General features: G+C 40.1%; 1 protein-coding gene across 1 annotated transcript in view; it reads right to left on the bottom strand.

Annotated features, from left to right (window-relative positions):
- Positions 1–255: 255 nt before the first annotated feature.
- The window catches only part of Sdc2 (syndecan 2), a 108397-nt gene continuing 81724 nt past the window's right edge, over positions 256–26928 (bottom strand). The window contains exons 2-5 of the mRNA XM_031359679.1: positions 15824–15935; positions 9203–9336; positions 4107–4242; positions 256–2818 (exon numbers count right to left, since the gene is read on the bottom strand). Of these exons, the coding sequence (XP_031215539.1) occupies positions 2655–2818; positions 4107–4242; positions 9203–9336; positions 15824–15935 (546 nt within the window). The 3' untranslated portion in view covers positions 256–2654. The remainder of the gene's footprint in view (positions 2819–4106; positions 4243–9202; positions 9337–15823; positions 15936–26928) is intronic.

Below are 26928 nucleotides of genomic sequence, written 5' to 3'. Positions count from 1 at the left end.
AGGGCGCTGCATCAAAGTGGTAAATGGTACTCCTAGATATAAATTCACTGGGCATGTGATAGCAAGTTTTCAACTATTAAGATTGAGGGTGTTTTCTGTATTGTTCCAAATTTAGGTACTACTTAACCTGTAATGAAAAATTTTATTTATTCCTTAGTGTGTTTTTCCCATTTGCCCACCATGAGCTAAAAACAGGGCAGTTCGAATGCTGCAGTCTTTCAAACAAAAAGCAATACTCACACAGGGCGTTCGTTCACATGTGCTTTAAAAAGCAGGAAATACCACACTGGCTTTAATATTTATATTTTAGCAAAATTTTTCTGAACTCAGTAATGACGACTAACAGTTTTTATGATATTATTTACCGCATCTTTAAAGTTTAAAAAAACAACACTAAGCAGAGAGTGTACAGAAAACTGGATGTGAGTCTATACAATGAGTTACTTTCAGCACAACAGACTTTATTTTGGCACTTTAACAAATTTGCTTTACAGCAGTGACAAAATATTTGCCAGAGATTTTTTTCCCTGGCATAGATATTCCAAGCAAGTTATTCTACAAATAGAATTCCACTGTTTCGCACAGTTAGAGGTATAGCCACTCCATTCTCAGCCTCTGTAATTGAGGGGCATCGTGCAGCTTTGGAAGGGCCCATCATTTCCTTTTAATCCTAAACACGGTGACTTACAGCTGTAATTGGACAGAAATTTAGGCATTAAGGCCATTAGGGATGCAGACACAGCGCTGTTCCAAGTGTTACTCTAGTTTTGTTTGAATGAGTTCTGTGACAAGCCCAGGGAAGGTGCTCAAACAAAGTAGCCAAACTTTATCAAAAGTTAATTTTATGCTGGAAAAGTTGTAGTTCTTGCTGTCTTCTTTCTACTTCCATGGCTCACAGTTTAAAACTAAAAACTAATGGTAAAATAGAAAATAGAACAGAAAAAGGAAATGCTCTGTTCAGTGAGTACCCAACTAGGGTACCCCCATGCCTCCATCTCCTCCTCTGGCATTACTTTTTCTAGAAACATCCATTGTAAGCAGCCAGGTTGTCATTTAACCGGCAGAGCCCCCGTCCCCTTCCCTCCTGCCCCATGAAATAGCTGTGGTTGTCGCTCACAGGGTTCTTCTGCAGGGGAGCTTTGACCGGTAAGCAATTCTATAGGGTTGTTCCCCCAGGTACCTACTTCTAGAAAGGTCGCTTTGCTTCTTTGGAATTTATACTTTTAAGAGTAAATTGCAAAAGAATGTATCTGTCTCAATATTGTTAGTAGCTACACTAGAAAGGTTGCAAACCTTAAAATCCCCTGGCAATCATCCTATTCCTGCACCCAAATACGTGCAGGATAATACATACATTTCCTCTGACCAATTCGGAGGTAAATCCAGTAATGAACAGCCTCACTGAGGGGCTCTTTGGTCTTGATTTACAGACACCATGGGATACTCAGAAATCAAACCCACATAGTCACTGAGAGCAGACGGTCAGTCACAGCAAAAGGGAGACGTACATTTGATAAGAAATGTACGAAATTTATAACAGTGACATTTTCAATATTAGGCCATGTGATTTATTCAGTAGTTTTGTGTTGTTGTTGTTGTTCCCAAATTACAATTTATGTGTATTCATAAGACTACAAAAGTTACCATTAGAATTGTCTGTGCTTATAAAATACCAACTTTTTTTTAAACTGTTAAATATACTCATTAACACCAGTCTGCAACAAGTTACATAGAATCATAGGCACTTCAAAGGTTTAAAAAGATGTTTACAACTTAAATGTATTTTTAAGAACAAAAACTGATCTTTTTTTCTTTAAACTCTTTCTTGTACCTTCAAACTGCAAGAAATTAACAAGTACAGTGGCCAAAGGAATCTGCAGCAACTTCTCAAAATACTGTTAGCATCTTTGGGTTTGCTGAGGCTTGTCAGTTATGTCAAATCCTCCCAAAAGAAGATCTGCTTACACAGCTAGGACTAAGCAGTTTCGTAGTAATAATCCAATTTTACACATTAATTTGCCATTGCAAATCTGCCTGAAGCTACAGGTAATGAAAATTAAAGCAAGTGTAAAATGGATAGTCTGATATTTAAAAACATTACATAAAGTGGAGGTTAAGGTTAACATATTTGAAAAAAAATCACATATACACTAAATTACCATTATTGTAATCATTCAAAGACAAATTGCACCATGACAGCTACAAAAGGCATAAGGTTTTGTGTTTAAGGAAGGGGACAAGAAGGGAGGGCAGAGAAGAAGGACAAGAGATAAATTAATGAAGACCAACTCGGTAAGGTCAACTGGGGAGCTGCTGAGGAGGGGGAACAGCAGTCGTCTTTGAACCAGAGGAAAAACACAATCATTTTGTATTTGCACATAGATGTTCAAATCAATTCCATGAATGTCAAGGGTTTTCATAACATAATATTTTGCCACTGCTATTCACAGAACACTGCAGATGTTAAATTTTTACTTTTATGCCATTCTAAAGAAATACATGAAAATTTTAAATACAATGGGATTTTCATCATTAAAGGGCCAGTGTGGCTCTGTAATGAACAAAACAGATAACAAAGATCTTCATTATTCTATGCCAAAGCTTTATTTTGAAAAGTTCAGTGATCTCCTAAATAGAGACACTAAGTGGGAGCTTTATGCATAAAACTCCTTAGTGGGCGCCTTCTGGTAAGCTGCGCTGGATGGTTTGCGTTCTCCAAGGTCATAGCTTCCTTCATCTTTCTTCCGCATGCGGTACACCAACAGCAGGATAAGGAAAATGGCAAAGAGAAAACCGATCACACCGCCAGCAATGACAGCTGAGACAAGAGGAGAAAAAGAGAAGGTCAAGGTTTTCAGGAATTAGTTTGGCCAGTTCCAACCTATTGATATTTTTATAAATGATTTGAGAACTCAAGTTTTAAAAAGAATAATCTGGAATTATTCTTCAGAAAGGTACATTGTATCAACACAAAGCCTCCATAAGAAAAATCCAGCAGTAACTTCACCTAACTACACTTTCAGACACTTGTGTTTGGTGCTTATATTTTATAGTGGAATCTTCTAATCACAATGAAAGCACAAAACATGATATAACAGTTATTTTTTTAAATGAAGAGCAAATACAAAAAGCATGCAGATGTCTACCTATTCTTGAATTTGAGCAGACCCTTGTATAAATTAGGTGTGGTTAAATCTTGTACATCTTCCTCTTTAGAACAAATATCAGTACAGGCTTCAGTGGCTATCTCTTTTCAGAAATATTCGGAACCAGGAGTGTTTCCATGTATGGATTTTTTTTTTTTTTGATTTTTAAAAATATTTACATGCATGGAATGAGTTAACAGGAATCAGATCCAAGTCTAAACATGAAATATATTTCTATTTTCATATATATTTTATACACATAGTTCAAAGGAAAACTTACACAAGTTAACAAATAATTCTATTTATGAAACAAGGTTTCTGTAGTGTGCTCCTGTTTTGGGAGCAACAGATCCTGAGTGCAGGAAATAGAACATCCCATTTGTGGTATCATGTCAGGGCTTAAGAAGGTTTGGAGGGTTAGAATATTCCAGACACTCGGGTCAGTGAGGCTCAGCCTGTACTTTCATCAGGTGAATTTCAATTAGAGGCATGTCATGTCATGTCAGCAGTAGCAGCAGCAACAGCAGCAGCAGCAGCAGCTGTGCCTTTTCCTTCTCTGAAGTTGGTTTTGAATTCTGGTGATCACCTGAACTATGACTGTCTGACTGGCATCTCCCGCTCTGCCCCGACACTCAACAGTTCTTGGTCTATTCAATTTACTCCTTCAAGCTCCTGCCACTTTGATGTCCTTGCCATGATGGACTGTAACCTGAAATTGTCTCCCACATTAGCCTCTTAGCAATGGCTGGCTGAGGGACAGACTAGAGGCGTTAACAGAAAATAGACTAAGTAGTCCTACCCTCTCACCTGTCATTCTGAAATAAAAAGCCTGGAGATTGCTTCCAGAAGGCCAGTGACTTGCAGCAAGCTTTCATTTGGCCACTGAATGTGGCCTATCCCAGGAAGGCCTCTTTAAGTTCTTTCCCACTTCCCACTTCCTTGACACTGCTGGCAACTCACCTGCTAGAACTTCTGTCCGTTTAAACAGATTATCTGAATGTTTCTCGGTGTACACATCTGTGCTTTTTATAGCAGGGCCCAGCTTCTCTTCTGCCTCAGAGATGCCAACTTCCTCCTTATCCGTTTCTTCAGGTGACTGGTGTGGGGAAGAAAGAAAACACAAATATCTCTCTTTTAATACATGCTGGGAAGAAGAAGCAATACTAAGTATATTCCTAATTTTCTTTCTATAAAAATAAGTTGAGTAAATATCATTAGCAATAATGTGTATGATGTTTATATGCCAGTTGGTGAGGCCCCAGTTTGGACCCATGTAGCTTGTGGTTCTGGTATCATGAAAGCAAAGATGGGTAGTTTTAATAAGTTCATAATAGAAGACTGATAAGAATGCTATGCATAGTTGCTTTAGTTGACAATTCTCAGATTCTTTACTTTCTGGGCTGGGAAGATTGCCCCGGCAATAAAATGCTTGCTTGTTTGCAAGCATAAGAACCTGAGTTTGTCCCCTTGAAGTCACATGAAAGCACTGTGTTGGGAGCATGGTAGAATCCTAAGGCTCTGACCAGCTTGCTTAGTAAGTTCTAGGCCAATGAGGCAGCCAGCCTCCACCACTCCACACACACACACCCTTTGAATATTCTGTTCACTTGGTCTCCTGACTTTTATTGTCATTTGAAGTCGCTCAGTTGACAGGTGTGGTTGGAGAAACCCTGACTTAGAAAAGTTAAGATTCTAATGAGCTGCTGTTTTCTAACAGGTGAATTTCTTTCTCCTTGGCTAACACTAGGATGGGAAAACACTGCAACTCTTTTAAGCTGCGTCTTCTTTAGGGTTTCTATTGCTGTGGCCAAACACCATGACCCGAAAGCAAGTTGGGGAAAAAAGGGTTTATTTGGCTCTCACTGTCATATTGCTGTTCGTTATTGAAGGAAGTCAGGACAGGAACTCAAACATGGGATCCTAGCAGCAGGAACTGATGGAAAAGCTATGGAGTGATGCTGCTTACTGGTTTGCTTCCCCTGGCTTGCTCAGCTTGCTTTCTTATAGAACCCAGGACTACCAGCCCAGGGATGGTAACACCCATAATGGGCTGGGCCTTCCCCCATTGAGAAAATTGAGAAAATGCCTTATAGCTGGATCTCATGGAGGCAATTCCTTAACTGAGGCTCCTTCCTCTCTGATGAATCTAATGTCAGGTTGACACAAAACCAGCCAGTACAAGCTATAAAGTCAGTAGACAAAGTCTTCTCCCTAGCCAAACCTATTCCAGTTTTTCCTACGAATTCCCAGCCATCTTAAGCAGAGTAATGTGAATCATTCCGTTGCTTTGTGAAGGCTGGAATACATCCGAGCAAAGAAGGCAAAAGATCTAAGAAAATAGTTCGTTTTCTTGGACTGCTTCAAAGTCAACTTTATGTCTAGAAAAGACCACAGTCTAGACAAGGTGGATTCACTTGAACTCTGGTGATCAATGGGAATCAACGGGTACTACTCTCAGTGATCAGAACACACAAGGCTTCCACCAAACAGTAACAACTGGTGATAGAGTCATTTTTTCCCAAGCTAGAAGAAACCCTGTACTTCATAAAATCTTAAGCTGCCATAGTTTCCATAAATTATAATTTTTATCACTGTATAAATATAAAGACAAGTTTCCCTGTTTTCTGTCTGAGAAAAGAAGAAAACATGGCTGGTCCTCCTAAGTCTTGCTGTGTCTAAGTAAAGCAGATTAGAGAAGCCTGCTAGCAGTGTTTTGTAGGTTCTCTCCATTTTCTTCTTATAGGATTCCCATTAGTAACTGGTTATATGGCAGGGAGGGCAGCAGATCAGAGACTGGCTTACTGAGTCCTCATCAAAGAAGCACGTGATTTCTTGCTCATTAGCATTGCTTTGGTTGCTATGTTTTGAGAAGTTAGTAAAGGGAAGAGAAAAAAAAATCAAGAAGATGGCATGATACCCATGTGCATCCAGGGAAAGATGTGAGTGACCACTGTCACAACTCAGAAAGATACTGAAGCTTTGACCCCAAGTTTATGTAATGCTTATCATCTTTATTATTAAAATAAGCCACAAGGCTTTACCTGTTGATATTTTAAGTCCCTAAAGTCATTTAAGAGTTGACTTCCTCAGTTCCCTTTGACTCAACTTCTGAATAAGAAGGACACAAAATAATTAATTTAAGTGATGATCTAGAAGGCTCTCCACAGATATGGCACTTGGTCAGTCAGTACATAAGCCTCAAAGTGCTCTAGACAAAGAAAACATTTATAAAGGGAATTGCTCAGTTAAACAGAAGAAGCACAGGCTCTATGCTTCTAAGATGGGGAAACTACAGCCCAACACAAAGTCAATCTGAAATGGATCTCACATATATGTCTGTGTAATTACAAAAAGGGAGCACACATAATTGAATGAAGCCAACTGAAAGTTTATTGAATCCATGTCTGTATTCTAGGGGCTGTGAAACAAATTAGGCTTCACAAAAAGAAGGAAGGTCTCTTTCTATTCTTCAGTCACATAGCTGTACAACACAGTGGATAGAATATCTATACCCATGACAGTAATGCCACTGTGAGGCCTATTAAAACACAAAATTTTCACTAATGGCAAGGTTTAATCTAGCTGTACCATGTAACTAGAAAACAAAAAATTACCCTGCTGCTCTTGTTATTATCAATATCTTCATCATGGGCACCTAGAACAATGTTTGATGTACACCAAATAAAACTCACATGAATGGATGAATTCTTGCCATCTCATTAAATAGAACTAAAAATAGAATATTTGCATTAAAAGGTTCAGAGATCTCTCATTTCTAAACTCATCCACCAAATGTCTGTTAACAAAGACCAATTCATTATGTTTTAGGGCCAATTTCTACAAATTTAAATCAATTTTCAACCCTTACTTGTCATTAGTCCATAAATCTATATCAAGCAGGAGTTTGTTTAGGATAAAACAATTGAAGATTGGAAGCCAAAACTTCCCCTAGAGAGTTTCTAACTCTGAGATACTGAGTCTTAATGGTCACTGAGTTGAAAATATTGCTATAAAAGATCAAGTAAAACTGTGAGAGAGACCAAGCTCATCTCTCCACAGGAACACAGGTTTCATTTAATTCTGCCATACCGGCCTACTCTGACATATTCAGCCATCCCACCACCAAAAGCACCTGCTGCTTTTTGTTTCTCCTCTCCTCATCTCTTTTATTCACTCAACTTAGAAACCAATGGAACAGCTCCCAGAAAACGCTAGGTCTGTCTGCCCCAGTTCTCACAGAGTGTCTCCTTGCCTTCCGGTTTCCTGACTGTGAATGGCTCTGTTGGCAATAGTGCCAATGCCTTGTAAGCCTAGAAAGAGTGTTAATCCACACAGAGCCAAGCTCTTGGCTACTGCATGTCTGCAGGGAGCTTTGTCAACAGGGAGCTATGTGCTATGACTTCATGATCCCATGAGCCAGGAAAATCAAGAAACAGGAGGAACAGGCACTCTGCTGAGTAAGAAAAGCCTGCCTATGTTCCTGCTAGCAAGGGGATGCTTCTTATCCCACAAAGCCTGACACAAAACTTGCATGCTCCAAGAGCTTGGCAGCATCTTATTTGTAAATCAACAGATGGGTGAACTGAAAAACAAGATGCTTGTGTTGTTAAGTTTTCATAAGCAGCATGCCATCCCTAAGGTGTATAAAGTCTACCACTAAATTATTACACATGCTCACTTGGTGAATTGGCTTGATCTCTTCTGCGCCGCCAAATTCAACTAACACTTAACACAGTGAAACAAGGAACCTCTAATGATCTTAGAAATTTGACTAGATCCAGGATTCAATGCTTAGGCCCTCATGGGACGATAATATCAATTTCTATATTAAATAGCTTATCTATTAGTGGAAGGCTAGTTAATCGCAATATAATACTGACAAGGGCAGAGCATAAACTCAGTGTTTTCATTACTAGGTGTTTTCCCTGTTCTAAGCCCAACGGTTCCTTAAAAAAAAAAAAAAAAAAAAAAAAAAAAAAAAAAAAAAAACAGATCTCAAGTTTATTTGAAAAAACAGCATACGACAGTGGTCATCTGCAATGTGTACGTAGGTGTGTCCCAGCAGCCCATCTGTCTTCACATTGGCAGGAGCTTTTCTATGGGGCCTTCACGGGGGCCTGGGCACCTTTGGGAGCCTGAGCTGGAGCTGAAGCCTGGGCCTGAGCTGGAGCTTTGGTCTCTGCCTTGGTTTGAACCTTGGGCTTTGGTTGGCAGGGACTATGCCCCTTGGCCATGTAGCTTCGAATCCGTTTCCCAAGCTTTGGGTGAACGGCCGAGTTTGTGGCTGGGGCCCTTCGGCATCTTGGGCTTGATGGCCCGAGGCTTAACAAGGGCCTCGATGGCTTCTGCATATGCACTCACTGCCTTTGCATGTTTGGTCTTTCTTGTGCTTCTGGGCAAAGCACGTGTTCCTCAGGAACTTGGGGTCAACCCTCTTAAGAGATTTGTGTCTTTGTGACCGGGGTTTCTTGATACCCTTTCTGTGCCATTGCGGGTCTGGTGGTGTGTGGTGTGGTTCTTGGACTTGGCCATGTCTCACAACGCTTGGGACCAGAAGAGAATGAGAAAGGCCCCCAGTGCCTAATGGTCTCATTCTTATTAAGCTCTCACAACAAATAAATGCAGCTACACCAGATACATGTGTAGCTGAGAGTAGAGCAAGTGTACACAACACTGACACTGACGGTGGGTGCAAGATACTCATTGAGACCTCAAGACAGGACCCAGTTCCTCCCTCCTTAACCTGGTTCAATGGATCTAAAGTTTACAATTTTTTTTAACATGAGGAAAAGAAAATCTGACTCTCAGCTAAGTAGCTTAAGAGTTTGCTTTGTAACTGGGCTACAGAAGTTCTGCAAGGAAAAGTGCCATGTTAAAAACAGTAAATTGCTAAGGAAGACAGGCCTGGCTGAAAAGTACAGTAAGCAGGTCAATCAACCATAAAATGTTGGGAGAAAGAGCAAAGAGCCATGTACAGCAATACAGTGGAAGGGTTATTAGCCCAGAAAGCTGTTCTATGCAGTCAGAAGCCAGCAGTATTCACAATGCCAATGCACCTCCGTCTGAGCAGGTGTGATGCTTTGTGTCTTCAACGTCACGGTTTCCACTTTGGGAGCAGCACTAGTGAGCGAGATCCTGGGAATCAGTCGGGATGTTGTCAGGTCTGGACTCTCTATGTCTTCATCAGCTCCTAGGGAAAAAGTGAAAATGAGTTTATCGTGGGACTCATGACACAGATCTGTACATTATCAGGCCCTATCGCAGAGTGTTGATTCAGAATCGTGCTCTCAAGTTACGAGGCTTAAGTTTCTAGCACAAATAGACCTATAGACTTCAGTATGTTTGCAGGGCCCTGGGTACATGGCAATTTTATTTTTCGGTGAGAAAGTGTGTTAATCCTCACAGTGCTGAGTTCTTACTACTGCATGTCTGCAGGGAGCCACCCTTGAACACTTCCCGATAGCCTGCTTCTCTTGCATGTTCAATCTCTTCTGCTACATGATTTTTTTTTTTTGCCATTTTAAAACCCAGAGCTAATAAAAACATGAAAAGTGTAAACTCTTTTACCTTACTGCTTTTCTCGTGGCAAGCCTCTGTCTTCTCTAACATTTTATAGTCAACCTTCCCAAAAATGGTGTAGTGTGGTCCTTCATCAGCTCCTGTCCTCCCCACACCCTCTGTCTCCCTGCCCCTGCCATCCACTACTGATACTTTTGGTTAAGATCATCAGTGTCTTCCATGTTGGTATATCCAATGGCTTTTATTTAAATTCACTTAAAGAGCCCTTCCTGTATTGTTTGGATAAATGTCTCCCAAAGCCCATGTGCTAGACTGACTATCAACTCACAATGCTATTGGAAGATAGTGAAACCTTTAAAACAGTAATTCTCAACCTTCCTAGTGCTGCGACCTTGAAATACATACAGTTCCTTATGTTGTGGTGACCTCCAACCACAAAATTATCTCATTGTTGCTTTATAGCTGTAATGTTGCTATTGTTATGAATTGTAGTGTAAATATCTGATATGCAGAATATATGATATGTAAACCCCGAAGGGTTTGTAACCCACAGGTGGAGAACTACCGCTCTAAAAGGTGAGGTGTCAAGGAAGATCAGTCACTGGGATCAGTCCCTTCAACAGTATCTCTTGTGTGTCTCTTTTATTAACTGACCCCCATGAGGCACTCTAAGCATGATGCTTTGCCTGGCTACAGGCTCCAAAGCAACAGGCCATTCTACCATGGAGAAAGCCTTCAAACTTGGGAGTCAAATAATATTTCCTCTTCATTAAGCTGCTAATTTTAGATATTTTTTATGGTAATAGAAATCTGACTAACACATTCCTATCACCATTGTACACTGCCACCTCCTTGATACACTCTATTTCTTTGGCATTTTACAATGTCCCTATTTTCTCCTACTTTTGTGCTATTACAAACAGATATGTTTATCTTCCTCCACTAAAATGGCAGATAACAAGTACCCTTTATGGCTAAGATTTAGTCCTCTTCTTTTAAGAAGATTTTTAGTGTGCATGCATGTGTGCGCACGCTTGAGCGCCCACCAGGGCCTATGTGTGTAATGACAGTACTTTTCTCCTTATGCTATGCCCCACCCCAAGTTCATGTGTAGAAATCTTGTCTCCACTACAATATTAAAAAGAGACATTAAGGAGGTGATTAGGTAATGAGGGTTCAGTCTGCCTTGTGAACAAATTAGCACCTTATAAAAGAGGCCAGTGGGAACTTGTTTGCCTATTCTATTAAATAAAAAGGCATCAAGAAGGTATCACCTCTGAAGCAGAAAGAAAACACTCACATCTACCACATCCACTGATGACTGGATCTTTGACTTCTCAGCCTTCCCAACTGTGACCAATATACTTATGCTGTTTTTTTTAAGTTACCCACTCTAAAGTATTTTGTTATAGTATCTCAAACGAATCAAGATGATTTAGAACATGTTTTACAAATAAAATATTTGTAAATGTTTCCAACATGGATGACATCGATGATCTTAACAAAAAGTATCAGTAGTGGATGGCAGGGGCAGGCAGATAGAGAGTGTGGGGAGGACAGGAGCTGATGAAGGACCACACCACACCATCTTTTGGAAAGTTGACTATAAAATGTTAGAGATGACAGAGGCTTGCCATGAGGTAAGCAGTCAGGTAAAAGAGAGTTTACACTTTTCACGTTTTTATTAGTTCTGGGTTTTGAAATGGCAAAAATATCATATAGCAGAAGAGATTGAACATGCAAGAGAAGCAGGGCTATTGGGGAGGGTTCAAGGGTGGCTCTCTGCAGACATGCAGTAGCCAAGAACTCAGCACTGTGCAGATTAACACTCTTTCTCACTAGAAAAGAAATGAATGAACAAAATGAATAAAATTTGGAAAAACAGATAAAGGGATAAAGGGAAGTGCCTCCCTATCATAGAAAGTATTGTTATTTGTTTGTTTGTTTCTTTACTGTGGTGTTCCTAGAATGAAGGATGTCTGTTCCCACATTAAAGAGGGTGTTTAATAACTATGTGCTCAATGAATAACTTAACTATCTTTTGTATGTCTTCATTTTTCAGTACGTTTCTTATTTCTAACACTGGAGTTTCACTCTCATGAACATTCCTATTTTGTTGTGTTCCCTTCTTGTTTTACTATTAAAATATTTTCTCGCTTTGTAGAGTTAGTTTTTCTGTACATTTTCTTCTTTTTCTGAGTTTCTGTTCCCTCTTGATTCTGAGGCTTTCAGGTCTCATCCAGCTCAAATCCTTCAAGTTTCCTGTCTAAAATACACAGTGTTTTCAACAATAGGAACTTGAACTTCTAGGGGACAACCTATATTGTCTCAGGGAGTCTCTTGGACTCCCTCGATCAATACCATCCTTTATTTTCAATAATCAATCTGTGGGTGGTTAACTTTTAATGGAGGGAAGGGTTATTTGTTTCTGAAGAGATTTTCCACTGTTTACCCTGAGGCTATTCATGCCATCATCTCTGGACCTCCGTGGCCTTCTGCAGCGCTGTTCTCATGCTTTCCAGTTCTGAACTACCAGCTCAGTCTTTTCATGTCTGCCGAGACGTGCGATACAACCATGTGCCTCTTTGCCTTCCTTGGGGTTACTGTAGCACCAGTTACTACTGGTCTACTTTTTTTTTTTTTTTTTTTTTTTTTTTTTTTTTTTTTTTTTTTTCAAGACAGGGTTTCTCTGTGTAGCCGTGGCTGTCCTGGTCCTGGAACTCGCTCTGTAGACCAGGCTGGCCTCGAACTCAGAAATCCGCCTGCCTCTGCCTCCCAAGTGCTGGGATTAAAGGCGTGCGCCACCACCGCCCGGCTACTCTCTTAACATCATTTTATCTTGAGTGTGGCGGGTTTTCTGCTCAATTTGTCATCTTTAACCAGAAGTCTATTATTTATTTCTGTTGGGCAGTAACTTCTGCTTTCACCAATCACATGGCATTGTAATGATTTTTTTTTTTTTTTAATTTCTAGAGTTCTGTGAATTAATTCTTGCTCTCTTGGGTGCGAAAAACATCTTTTTTCTGTGTGTGTTTTAAAAGTTTAGCCCTTGGTGTGGAAGGCTCCACAAATGCTTGTGAAGACTCTCAGTTTGTTGGTTCCCATTCTGAATCTATATTTATGTAATGTAGGTCCCTTCTTCTTTCTGGAGTGTACTCTCTGGGCCTTTAGACATCCTGTTCTGGGCCATTTGCTTTCCTACTGGATAGCATGAGAGGAAGTAGGCCAGGTTGTACATTGAACAAAACACTGATTGATTTCAGTGGGCATTTGTGAGGCAAAGCCTCTTAATGGTAAAATGGGGGTTTTCCAACACAAGAGGGAAAACAGCAAGGGCTGAAAGGCAAGGCCTTCTGTCAAGCCACACTTCTCGTTTCCTCGTCCCTTGCCTTCTGACAACCTTACATGGATCAATGAGAGCAAGCTCCTTCATCTCTCTGCACTATGGATTGATTGTCTCAAGTGAAAGTGGAAAATGATAATAGAATCAGGGATATCTTTTTGATGGAGTTGTTATATGAATAAGGCATTTCCTAGCACAAAGTGCTTCACAAAATTACTTACACAGACTAGTAAGTGGAAAAATATCCTATCAGAGCTCAAGATAGTTTCTAAAGTAAAGAAAAATTCCTTTTCTGTTTTTGATTTTGATTTTTTTTTTTCAGCAAAAACCTGCCTAAAGTTAGATCTGTGGCTAGCGAAATTTGCCCACATTCAAGCCTTATGATGAGTGGGTTCAGGGCTTCAAATGTGACCCTCCAATAACTGGATGAGACAGGGAGGCATATACCCATTTCCCTTATACTAAATGTAAATCACAATCTTGGGAGAAGTCAGCAAAATGATCTGAGCAACCTCTAACGATCCCCAACAACCCCTGAATATTAAGATCTGTGAAGAAATGGGGGACCACAAAGATGCATATTTATCATTTCCCAGGACACTTTGAAATGACAGTTACAAGGTGCTTTTGGGATGCTAAACAAAAGAAGTATCATGAGTGAAAGATATTAATAGTGTTGTGGGCTTCAGAGAGCAACTCTTTCACACTTGTTCTGCATATGTGAGATGTATCACACTCCCTTGAATAACTAGGTCTATTTTTACAGCAAGATGTTACTAGGTCAGCTGCTGCCTCTCATCTTTTCAAACTGGTCATTTTCAAACTGAAACACCCTTATAAGTCTAGATCTTCACCAGAAACAATTGACCTTTATTTGATCTAGGGCATTCTGAAACCTAGGCCAACTGCATTGGCACATATTTATATTCAGGATAGTAACTGTTACCATAGTTAAATCTTCTCTGCAATAAACACTCTCAGAAAGAAAGGTCTTGCTAAGACTTCCTATATGCTACACACCAGATATTTCCAGTTTGTCCGCTGACTACATATTCAGCTCCTCCCTTTTCTCAGTTTCTTGGGAGTCATTCTTGGCACAGGTGAAACATTTCCAGGTAAGATATATTGGGGAAAAGTGTCCAGGCACATTTACTCCTCCTTGTACCTACATCCTCTGTAATATGCTGATAGCTGCCTCAATTAAGAGATGTAACCTGTTCAGTTGTATGCATGTATGGGGCTCTGGGTGTTATGATTTGAATATGAAATGTGCCCCCATAGACTCATGTATTCAACCCTTGGTCCATACCTAGTGGTGCTATTTTGTAAGGTATTATAAACTTTAGGTGGCAGGAGATAATGACAGTAGGGCATGCCTTGGGAAGCTACCTAGTTATCACTGCCTTCCGCATTATCTGGTGCTTGTCAATTATGAGGTGAATGGCTTCCTCCATTACATATTCCAATTGTTATGTTCCACATAAGCACATAGGACCAGACAAATCATCTAAATCTAAGAGCCTTCTTCTCTTGTGACATTTCTTTCAACAATTTGGTCACAGGAATAAAGCTAACATACTAGCTTTGATCATTGTACCATCAACACACACACACACACATGCACTCACATTCATATGTACATGAGTGCACACGCATATGCATGCACATACACATAGAAATGATGTTGTACCAAACTGTAAGTTTAGGATTAGATTTCTGCTTCACTCTGTGAAAATATGGCTGGTTACCTGGAGATTGAAGGGCCATGTGGACTAAAGTCAAGTCTACTCATGACAGAGCTAAGCCAAAATCAGCCAGGCTTCAGCTTCAAGCACATGTAGAGCCAGCCTCTAACTAGGAAACATACAGAATAATGAACTAATCAAATGCCCATGGCTGCAAGGTCCTGAGTGTTGGCATGGTTTATTAGGCAACATTGCAGAGACAATAGATAACTAATACACTGAAGAAGCCGAAGACATAAATCTGCCTTTATATTACATGGGTGCTATACTGTTCCTCCTACTTATGAGCCAATATATTTTAAAAGCTGTAGGTTTTTGTTCTTGTGTATAATCTTAACATAGAGCAGGCATCTTATGAAATGGATATTTGAAGGATTTCTTGAAGGGTGGTTTCTATGACCATACTCTGAATTTTTTTAACAATAAAACTGAAGGCTAACACCTCACTCCATTTATCCATGAAAAACTTTATATGGTTGTGGTAGTTTGAATAGGTATAGCCCTGCTAGACTCATGTGTTTGAATGCTTGGCCCTAGGGAGTGGCACTGTTAGGAGGTGTGGCCTTGTTGAAGTAAGTGTGTCATTATTGGAAGAAGTAAGTCACTGTGAGGGTAGGCTTTGAGGTCTCCTAGGCTCAAGTTGTACCATGTGGCACTCAGTCTCCTTCTGCCTGCGGATCAAGATGTTGAACCCTGGCTCCTCCAGCACCGTGTCTGTGTGCACACTGCCACGCATGCTGCCATGATGATGATTACCAAACCTCTGACACTATAGACCATCCCCAATTAAATGTTTTCCTTTATGAGCTGCTGTCAGGTGTCTCTTCACAGAGACGAATCCCTAACTCAGTGGTAAATATAGTTATTTATTTCCACTTTATAAATAAGGAGGATGAGACTCAGCAAAGTTAGATTCCAAAGTTCTCATAGCTTAAACTACAAAGAACTGGAATTTGTACCTCCAAACCATGCTCATGGCTATGGTACATGCTATGCTTGTAATGGAAGAAGGCACAGCGAAATGTGTGCATGCCCAGGTATAGAGAATGTCACCCAGCAGGCAGCCTTACCTGAGCCAGAGGCCGAAGAATAGTCATCATCATCAATAGGGTATACTCCTGAAGCTTCCTCAATGGAGCTGTTGTCAAGGTACATGTCCTTATCAGATGTCAGCTCTGCTCTCTGAGAAAGGAAAAGATAAGCAATTCAGGATGGTCAGATTAAGAAAGGCTGTTTTGTCTACTGTTCAAATTTTGCATATGCTGTATTGAAGACCTGACACCTTACAGCTGTGTTCTGCATCCTCCTGTCTAGCTACCCTTTACCCAGGATGCCCTAACAACTTATATGAAATCAAAGGCTGAACATACACACACACACACACACACACACACACACACACAAACTCATGCCAAACCCCAAACCCATGTGGCCTAATCTTAAAGAGTGATGACTGCACAGACATCCAAGTCTGGCATAGGCTTATTTCATTCCATTCCATTTCACTTACCCGAGTATCTGTTGTCCTAACTTACTAAACTATTTCAGACATTCATTCTATCACAAATAAGATTCCTTGGTGATTAATGCTAAGCTACAGAATGCCTAAATCATTTAAGACTTTCTTGGAAACATAAAGCAAGGTATTATGACACTAGGCTAAATAATTACTTAGGGACCTATCAAGGCACACCAGATACTCACAGGCTTGGCCATGCTTGCCTTCTCACTACAGATAAGTGCTCTCCAGTTGCTGGGAAAATCCAGAGATTTCTGTACAGACCAGACCCACACTGACACCAGGCAAGGCAATTAATCTATGTGGAAGAGGGCCTGTGGGGCTCATCTGCCAATGGTGAAAGCCCATGGCAAACCTCTTCTCAGGCTTGCTGGCTTAGCAAAGTTTAATGACAAACCAAGATAAACCCACAAGACTACTTTTTCTTGTATTACTGGCACTTGGTGATAGCAAGTCATAGGCTTGATGTGGAGAGGGACTGAGTCACCAGATATCCCATTTCCAGAGCTGCTCAGCTTTTCAATAAGAGGCCATGATTAGAATTCACTCTAATCTTGCCAAAGAAGTAACTTGCATGAACTGCAGACAGAGCAGAGATGGAATTTTTTTAAAAAATGATTTAGTAAACTGATATTTTACTACCAGTATCTCAGACTAGCAACTTTTGGAACAGATGACATTCATTATTGACCCATTTTTAATGATCAAATTGGATATTTGTCCCTCACAAGAATTATTAAAAAAAAAAGTTCCCCTTACTATGTTGGTCTCCATAGATTTCTACTAAAAATAAAACTTGGTTTCAGCAGTCAATACAAGTAAGTCGCCCTGGGAAGACCAGCAGGCACACTGAATAGCAACACTTTGTCCTCTCAAGCTTCAGAGGCTGGCTGGAAAGGCAGCAGGATGTTAAATGTGAGCCCACAATCTCCATAGGCCTTGATGTCAAGGAACAAAGAAGTATGGGAATCACTTTGAGATGTCACACTGAGAGACTCAGAGGCCACAGACCTTAGGGATTTGGGTTCCAGCAGGCTGGTTTGTAGGCATGAGTAACACCCCTCCCACAGCAGCCAAGAATGTTCTGGAGCTGTCCTGCCACACAGAGCTTGTGTCTGTAATCTGAGGCAGTTCTACAAAATACCAGTTGCCAAGCCTCTGATAATTCTACATTTTAATTCTCAAAGCTTGATGCAAATGTCTACATCCATAATTCAAATTACTGTAGGTCGAAAAATTGTGTGTGTGTGTAAATATATAGTGGTACTAATGAATCTGAGGGCAGCCTGGGCTACCTAATAAGACCCTGTCTCAAAATAAAGTAAATATAAATAAAACAATCAGTACTAAGCGTATACCATAATAAACAACAGCTATTAGCACAGCCATTATAAGTAGCCAGGAGATGACTTAAAATACACAGGAAAAATCTGGGTATATGCAACTGTCATATTCATATATATATATATATATATATATATATATATATATATATATATATATATACCTGCCATTTATATAAAAACAAAAGTAAGCATTTGTACGTGTTGTGTACAAGGCATCCCAGACTCAACAACAGGGACTTTGCTGAAAGCTTCCCCACTGCACACTACTAAGTCTTAGTGCCTGGAACACAGTAGGTTCCCAGAAAACTCTCCTTTTGTTGAATTACCCACCTCAAGCTGCTGTTGGTTCTGCCAGGATTAAACCTCGTCTTTATAAATCACCTAAGGAGCTATCTACCCTGTCAAATCCTGCCTGCTTTTCAAAACACACTGGCTTCTCTAGAGAATTCCCCTAGTTATGAACTTGCTGTTTCTGACTTTGTAGCACACGCACCAGGGAAGAGAGAGGTTGGCTGTTGTTTTTAATTGGCTCATGTGTATTCTACTTGCCTCTGGATGAAAACAAAGTGTTGAGACAGGTCTAGAATAACCTGTATGACCTTGTTCTTGGTCCAGCTCAAAGTGCATGAGTACTCAACAAATATTTGTCAACTGAGATTACTAAATCACACTGGCTTAAGCAACTTCTAACTCAGGTGTCAGTAACATACATTGTAAGACCTCTAGGATCCTTATAGTTAAAAACTCTTCCAATTCAAGCCTGGGAGGTAACCTGTCCCACACTTCCCACACTTTGCACTGCATCTACTTAAGTGACCCAGAGTCCTTAAAGTAAGATGAAGATTTCAGAAAGCAGTTTCTCTTTTCTTAATACCAAAGGCCTTTCATTCTCTTCTTTGTTCTTTCTCAAAGAAATCTGACATGGCAATGTTAATAATGAGATAACTAATTCTTATATACCAATCAGGTTTCTAGTGTTAGATGACCCAGTTATCAGGACAAGCATTCTGTCCCAATGCCTGGTAGGTGGGATTCTCCCAGAGAATCCCAGCAAAGTCCTATTTTAGCCACTGGGTAGCATGACCAGCCACTGGTACAGGAGGTGACTGCAGGGCTAGAATTGCTACAGGACTTGAGGTCAGGCCAGGAGACATCTAGAGTCTGGCTGAAGCCACTTTGGTCCTATAGCACCAGGGTAGTTCAGGGCTGTCCAGATGTCTGATGTACTTGGAAGCAGCCAAAAGTATTTGTTTCTCTATCATCCATTAGGATGCAAGTAATTTTGACATCAAATTAAAATCATTCCTCCCTGCTCTGATTTCAGGAACACTGGCAACAAAGTGGAAATCAACCACATTCTTCTACAGAGTCCACTTTGAGAGCAAAAGGGACCCTTTTCATCTGTAGCAGCTAATGCTTTATGAACCCATTCCCCCAAACACTGTTGCAAACAAGACAAATGCCATTTCTGAAGTCTTTACACCCTATGTTGGTAAAAGATTTTGCAGTTAACATGCTGAAAAGGCTAATAAATTATACACCAGCATTCCCTTAAGATGTGATATGCATCTCTCTAAGGCCATGCTAAGGGGATCTCAAAGCTATGGATTTTCCACCCAGATGAACATCTACTCCCCTTGACATTATATGCTCTGCACATGTTCAGTGACTCAGTGGCACAGAGTGACTACATGGAAGTGGCTAGGAGAAAAAGCACAGAGGCCAGCAGTGGAACTGTGGGATTTCACAGAGGCTGCTTAATTTGGGTCTCACCATGGCTATGAGGAGGAGCTGATGCCCTTAGCTAATAGGGTTCAGAGAACAAAGCTGGCCTTTCACACCTTCTCCTTCTTGGCTGCTATAAGATGTAAATTCAGGATCTGAAGGGAAGCTGTGGAAGTACAGGAAACCTGCTAGAGATTGAGCCAGGAAGAATTGTCTCAACATTTCCTTCTCTATTTAACACCCTACCAATCCAATCCCCTTCATGGAAGATGGGGTTACCTAGAGCCACAGGTGCCTGCTGTCTTTAATTAATTTTGAGATGTATCTCATCTTTAAAATGTAACAGAAAGAAAGAACTCTTTGGACAAAGGCACTCTTGTCCTTTACTGGCAGGGGATCTGACAGAGGAACAAGCCCTTGGGTATTTACAAGCAATCATTTTAAGGGTTTGTTTAAAGAGACTTGTCTACTATCTAACACCTTGCCAAGCTTACACCATTTTCCCATATATCTTCCATCTAAGCTATTCATAGAAAATGTGGAGCTGCATAGGGAAAAATTCTTAAAACCTATTCTTAAGAAACTCATAATTCACAACTATATCAAATAGTACTTGTAGGTCCTTAGTGATACAGAAAGCTCAGTGGTGTGTGGTGTGGTGGTGGTGGTGGTGGTGGTGGTGGTGGTGTGTGTGTATGTGTGTGTGTGTGTGTGTGTGTGTGTGATTGTGTGAGCGTGTGTGTGCATGTGTGTGTCTGTTTGCACTTGTGCATGCACATGTGTGTGATTGCACAATAGTGTATAGGGAAAGTGAAAGCTCAAAAAAGAGTGAACACAAACAGAGTATAATATATATGTATAAAAATATAGTAAGGAAATACTTGATTCTGTATTCTAACCAAAAGTTAATTTTAAAAATAATAAAAATAGCTCAGGTGAGGATGTAGTTTAGAGGAAGAACCTGCTTCAGTATCTTCTGCATCCTTCCTTACCTACACAAATGTCAGTGTGCTCTGGGAGACAGCATGAGAAGGAGGCTCAACAAAGAGAAGTCAAAGTTTCCTGATCTGCTGAGTCCTGAGGCCTTTTAAATACAACCTAGTTGACTTCACATCTGGGAAAAATAGATCCACATTTTCTTGCCTTTATGGAAGGGTGTGGTGAGTTAGCTCCAAATCTAAGGAAGGCTTGTGGGAAAAACCGTAACCCGTTAAGAATGTCTCCAATGAGCTAGCACTGATGGTGCTCACATGTAATCCCAGCACTTAGGAAGCTGGGACAAAAGGATCAAAGTTTAAGGTCAGTTTGTTTGGCAAATCAAGCTTCAGGCCACACTGGCTACATTGTGAGAGTCTGTCTCAAAAAACAGCAAAAGAAGAAAGCTGCTAAAGAAGAAAAGACTGGAAATGCATAGTACCCTAATTTTCTCATCCACAGAAATACTAAATGTCTCTAATGAGCCAACGAGGCACCAGTCTTAGGAAAAAAATGCAAATATCTGAAAATGGTTTTTAAAATGAGTAGGGACATTTTTCTCTGCTTCAAAAAGAACAGCATCCAGTCAAAAGCAGCCAGATTTCCTAAGCCAAATTTCTCACATAAGATTGTGCTTTAATACAATGTTCAGTACAATAATCAACCAACACACACACACACACACACACACACACACACACACACCTTGCCAGGGTGTTGTGTGGCCCTGGAACACTAACTAGAATGTACGATTCAGTGCTTTCTGAAAAAGTGTCTCGCTGCATGGATGCTGGTATATACAGCACTACAAAACTACTTGGTTTCCCACTGTGTTGGTTTTGATTCTACTGAATAGTTCCTGGCTCAGTAACTTGCTTGTTAGATAAATTTAAAGTAACAACTCAGATTTGTGTGTCCAGATAATCTTTCATGCTCATTTAACAAATGAAGCTATCTTCTTCTACTCCCATGCAGTAGAATCCACAAACAGGGTATCCATTTCCCAGTCTCATGTCTCTTGAATATAGAATTTGGTGACAATGAGTAACCCCAATCATACATACTATTCAGTATGTGTTCATCTGCTGACAACCACATCCCTGGTATATTATTCACTAAAACTAGAAACATAATCTCTTTCATGGTGAAGAACACTGAAGAAAGCAAGAAAGAAAGACACCCAAATCTCTGCACCTAAATTTTTGACACATCTCCTACTTTGTAATAGTTACAGAGAGAACCTTAATAATAGCAAAATATTCTACCTCGAGACAATTTTCATCTGTTACCCTTCTGAACTTCTAAAATTTAAAACCATTGCATTGTAAGTCTCAATTAATATATCTGCTTTTAAAAAGTACCTTTCTGGGGCTAAGGAAGTCACTCTTCAAGTAGACCACTTGCTTAGCATGTGTGTAAGGTCATGAATTCGATACCCAACATCACAAACAAACACACAAATCCTAAAACCAGCTGCTTTATTGCTCATCCTAAACAAAATAAGAGTTTTCTTCCTTGGTAACAACCACAGCAGAAAATCTGACCAAGGGAGGAAAGAAAAACATGAACAGAACACACTTGCAAGCCATACTTGGGTTTGCAGTGGTGACTTCAGATTCCCAAGCCAGGGAAAAAGGGAAACACTCTTTGTGTTGAATTAAATTTGTTGGCAACAGAAACAGGGATCTCCAAGGCAATGCGCAGTAAGGCAGCGCCAGGGATGGTGAGTGGGTTATGATGAATATGCATGACACATAAAAGGAAAATGTCCATTGCTTGCAGATGTCCTCTGCCGTGTGCCTGATTCCTTTTTTGGAATAGCAGAGAAAAGCAGGATGTTTGCAGCTATGTTATTATAAGTATTACTGCCTTTCACCCTCCCAAGCTAGAATATTCCAGTAGTTATTTTGATATCCATATGACCATAGCTTAGACTACAGTAAAAATAGAAGCACTGTGAGCTAGACCTGAAAGATCCAAGTTTGGAGAAGGTCAGTATTAATAAATTGTAGCGAAAGTAATGAGATGCTATTTCTTAGTAGAATTTGGCAGGAGATGAGGGAAACATATTTGGAGTTTATTTCTCATTCATATTCTGTGAAAACTATCATTATAGAACAGGTTCTAAGCTAAGCACAGGGAGCCAATTACCTCTGGTTTGGATTTAATAGTTTACTCTAAGGAATTTCTCAATACCTACAATTCTAGGTCCATATGTATTCTCCACTCAAATCAGGGCTGACAGAGTGCCATGGAAAACCTATGGGACAGAAGGATGGGAATGACCTTGACTTAAAAGAGCAGGTAGATGATGCAGCCAATGCTGGGCATGAACCAGAACTCTCAGGCCTGCAGCCATGACAGATGGTGTTGTAGGGAGCTGAGCTAGAAGTGAGTTAGAAATAAGGTAAGTACAGCACTGTATTGCTGCTGTAAAAAGAGTCCTGTGCTATCTAACCAACTCTAACAGAGGCTCTGACCCTTTAGAAATTCCCTCGGTTTTTATGGTGCTTCCAACCTGGGGAAAATAAAAACAAGTGAAGTTAGGAGAAGTAGTGAGGGATTATGGAAGAAGTTAAAGGGGAGTGAGTGAGTAATCAAGACATACTGTATACATGGACTTCTCAATAAATAAATAAATAAAAATTAGGGGGGAGATGGGATGGGTGCAATTCTGCTGTGCTAAGTTATGGTTTGTGAGTACCTGAAAAGTACATTCATTATCTTGTGAAATGAGAAGAACAATATATCCATTGACAGAAATATTATTTCCACCAACAAGGAACATTCATAGCTGTGCATATTGACATGCTGGCCAAAGTCTGCAAAACCCTGAAAGGGAACCTAACTCCATGGGAATCTGCCTGCCCCTTTCTGATCTGCCTCCACCAGAAATTAGATCTGTCTATGAAGATGCTCTGGCATTCTGCTCATAAGATCACATAAGCCTATGTTGTGGGGTTAGAGAGGATGAACTGGGTAAAAAAGAGGTGACAAATTATAAAATTATGTGCTTTACTAAAAAAAAAAATTTAAGAACAACACTAAGGAAAGCGTTTTTAAGAAGCAGTGTATTTTATTATGCCCCAAAGGAGGATAATATATGGTAGTTAAAAGTAGTGATTGGAATGCTTATCTCCAAACACCAATTTGTCACAGATAAAACATTTAGTTTATTAAAAATATGAGAGATTAACAAAAGTAAATCTTTGAGTCATATCTGTCTTATCATCCCAGAAACTCAGAGATTTCTTTCTCCAACTTAACCCAAGACCAGTGGAAGCTACCAGCTGATCCCTCCAGGTCTTGTCACAAGTCATACTGAAGATTTTCCTTTCATGTTGTTCCAGATTCCAGTGGTGCTGATTACACACAATGATGTGTGCTAATAAACATCAGCCTCTCTCTACATATCCCACTGTAACCAGAATCTTCAGTGTGTCCGAAGTAACTAACAGACAGACCCATTGAGTATGTATTAAAATGTTCACTGGCCAGGCATGGTGGCTGACATCTACAATGACAGCTGTGGGGAAGCTGAGGCAGGAGAGTCACCAGTTAAAGGCCAGCTTTGGCTACACAGTGAAAACCTGTCAAAATGTTCTTTTTTTCAAAATGAAAGCTCCTACTCAGTTTCATCTTCATTATCCAGGAAATGCAACTGGTGCGGAAATAAAATTGATGCAGATCAGCATGCAGCCTGACTCGTGAGGTCACTGTGGCATGTGTGAAATACTGAGGGAAGGTGTGTTTACTCCCCAATAGCCTTGACACAACAATAGAGTGGGAGTATCCAGAGAGTGAAGGCTGGGGAACAATCCCTCGCTGCTGCCCTGAGTTCTGGAAGAAGACCCCTAGCTCTGCCCCAGGCTCTGAAATACACCCATACTTCTGACTCTCCTTGCAACTTCTTACCCTTGCCTGCTGTTGCCTTTGTAAGAGCAACTTGTCTCTTCCCCTCCTGCTTTGGAGGCTGAATAATGTGGCTGAAAGAGTGCCGCTGCCAGAACAACCTCTCTGGCATGTATGCAAGTCACTCCACACCTAAGTGTCTTTCTCCTGCCTAGGTGCCACTGTCCCACTGGCAATGGCCACAGCTTCTTCCAGTGGTCACATTATAGGGCAGTCCCCATGGAAACCCATTTGGAACCGTTCAAGCTCAGACTGTTTTTAATACAGATTGTTCTTTTAGATCCTGTGCAAAAGCAGCTGTAATCAATCGTGCTGGGATGGGTGGAGGCTCTGTAAAAAGCTGCCATTCCAAAAGCCTTAATACTAATTCCTCCCTCCTCCACACCTTTTAAGAAAACAATTTAATGCTAAGAAACCATAGTCAATTCTTCTAGACTTCCCTAACATTTAAATTACACACACACACACACACACACACACACACACACACACACACACACACCATAGCACATATGACAAAGTCATCTGATACACTGCCTTTCATTTAAGGGGGACAGAGTGGTTTTTTTTCTTTGTCATGTCAGTTGAATAAACCCAATAATTGTTAAATAGCAATTAAAACTTGGCTACTCTTATAATAGTTGTTTAGCAGTCAAGAATGGATTAAAGATTGAATGGAAATTCATCTTCATTTCAAATTCTCAATTTGAAAGATAATATATTATTTTCTCTGTGCGTATTTTTAGAGAAAGCTATCAAGCCTAGGCCTGTATTTATAGCCAGTTATGTTTCAAGTGACCACACCCTGACTGAATTTCCAAATACTAGAATATGTTAAGTCTTTTTCAGGAATTATGGCAGATATATTATTCTGTCAAGTTCACTTTTTGTACTAGGTTTCTTTGAAACTTGGGCTTTTCATAAGGTAAGAAGTCAATATTTAAAGTTTTAATGTACAGACAGAGCAATTTGGCATTTGTATCTAAAATCACATTTTAAAACATCACTAGTGTCAACAGCCAATTTCTGGATTAGACACCAAGGAAAAGCACTATTTAATGCAACGTTTGTTACTGGCGCTTTTGTTTCAAAGGAAAAACTGAGACTTTATTAAAATACTGTACATAAAATGAACATAAAATCGAAATTTAATTGGAGTGACAAACTGCAACACTGTGTGCCAGTGTGACACCCACCATGGGAATGAAATTAGATCTGACCACATCAAAAGAGCTGGCAAAAAGAAAAGAAAACCGTAACTGCTATTTGCTTTGCTTTCAAATAACAGTAATTTCAATTTTAGGGAGCTAGCTACAATTTCTGTGGCACATGTCCACTATCCATTCAAGCTTCACATTCCTGGCATGCAGCAGCCATCACAGTTTTTGGAAGGGATGGGCACAAAAGTTTTCCATGAGAAAGTTGAACTACCTCTCCACAATTATCCTATCCCCTCAAATTCACCCAACTAAATTAGCAAAAGTTGAGAATTCTGTAAGACTCCTTAACACTAGCTGATTAAGGGCCCAGACTGTTTTCAAAGCCAAGCATCCTGGGGTTGTCACCTAGGGGCATTTCACAGCTTTACTGGTCCCAGCAGCCTTTTTATCCCTAGTGAGTCATTTTAAGCAAAGTTTCTCCCCTAGCAAACAAATCTCTAGGCTTCATCTCTTCTATTGTAAAGTGGTGATGGCACAAAAAAGCTAAAGCATTAGAGAAACCAGAATCAGCTTGGTCAACTAATTCCAGTCCCATCCTCCAGTTGGAATGCTTTTATGTGAATCAGGGTTAGCCAGTGACAATTTCTGCAGTGAAGGAAATTTCTACATCTGTGCTATTCGAAAGGATAGCTGCTAGCCATAGACAGCTACAGAACAGTGGGAAGGGAGTTAAGCAATTGAGATCCTCATTTTTTTATTTACTTTTAATAAATTTATGTTCCAGTAGCCACAGGCCACTGATATGGAACAATGCATTTCTAGGAGATCTGAGATTATGGATAAAAGTCTGGGTCTTTAAAAGACACCTACTTTGCTAAGCTTCTCCTGCTTTGATAAGCTGCTTAAATTTGTATTTGCAGTAGTCAGTGCCTAACAACTTAATCGCCCTATCTATCCCAATTTATCTAACTAGATCATTTAATGACTTCAATAACTTTTATGTACAGAAGCTTGCTATTATTTGATTAAAAATACAACAGTTAAAGGCCAGTGATACAGCACAGTGCATAAAGGTGCCCCCTGGCATGAGGACTTGAGTTGGATCTCTAGGACCCATGCAATGGATGGAAGAGACAATAGGATTATTTGGTTCTCTGGAGTCTAACTTCTTGAGTTCTTTATACATATTGGATATTAGCCCTCTATCAGATGTAGGGTTGGTAAAGATCTTTTCCCAATTTGTTGGTTGCTGTTTTGTCCTACTGACAGTGTCCTTTGCCTTACAGAGAAGCTTTGCAATTTTATGAGGTCATATTTACCAATTCTTGATCTTAGAGCCTAAGCCACTGGTGTTCTGTTCAGGAAATTTTCCCCTGTGGCCATGTGCTCAAGGCTCTTCCCCACTTTCTTTTCTATTAGTTTCAGTGTAGATTTAGATTTTTAGACCAGTAGCCACATCTGTCCAGGATTTTCCTGATTGGGTTAATTCCCTAGTTCAGTGCCCTGAACTGAATGAAGAAATTGAACTGAGCACAAGC

Source organism: Mastomys coucha, unplaced genomic scaffold (assembly GCF_008632895.1).
Source record: "Mastomys coucha isolate ucsf_1 unplaced genomic scaffold, UCSF_Mcou_1 pScaffold7, whole genome shotgun sequence".
Classification (NCBI taxonomy): Eukaryota; Metazoa; Chordata; class Mammalia; order Rodentia; family Muridae; genus Mastomys; species Mastomys coucha.
This window is presented reverse-complemented; position numbering and strand designations above follow the sequence as displayed.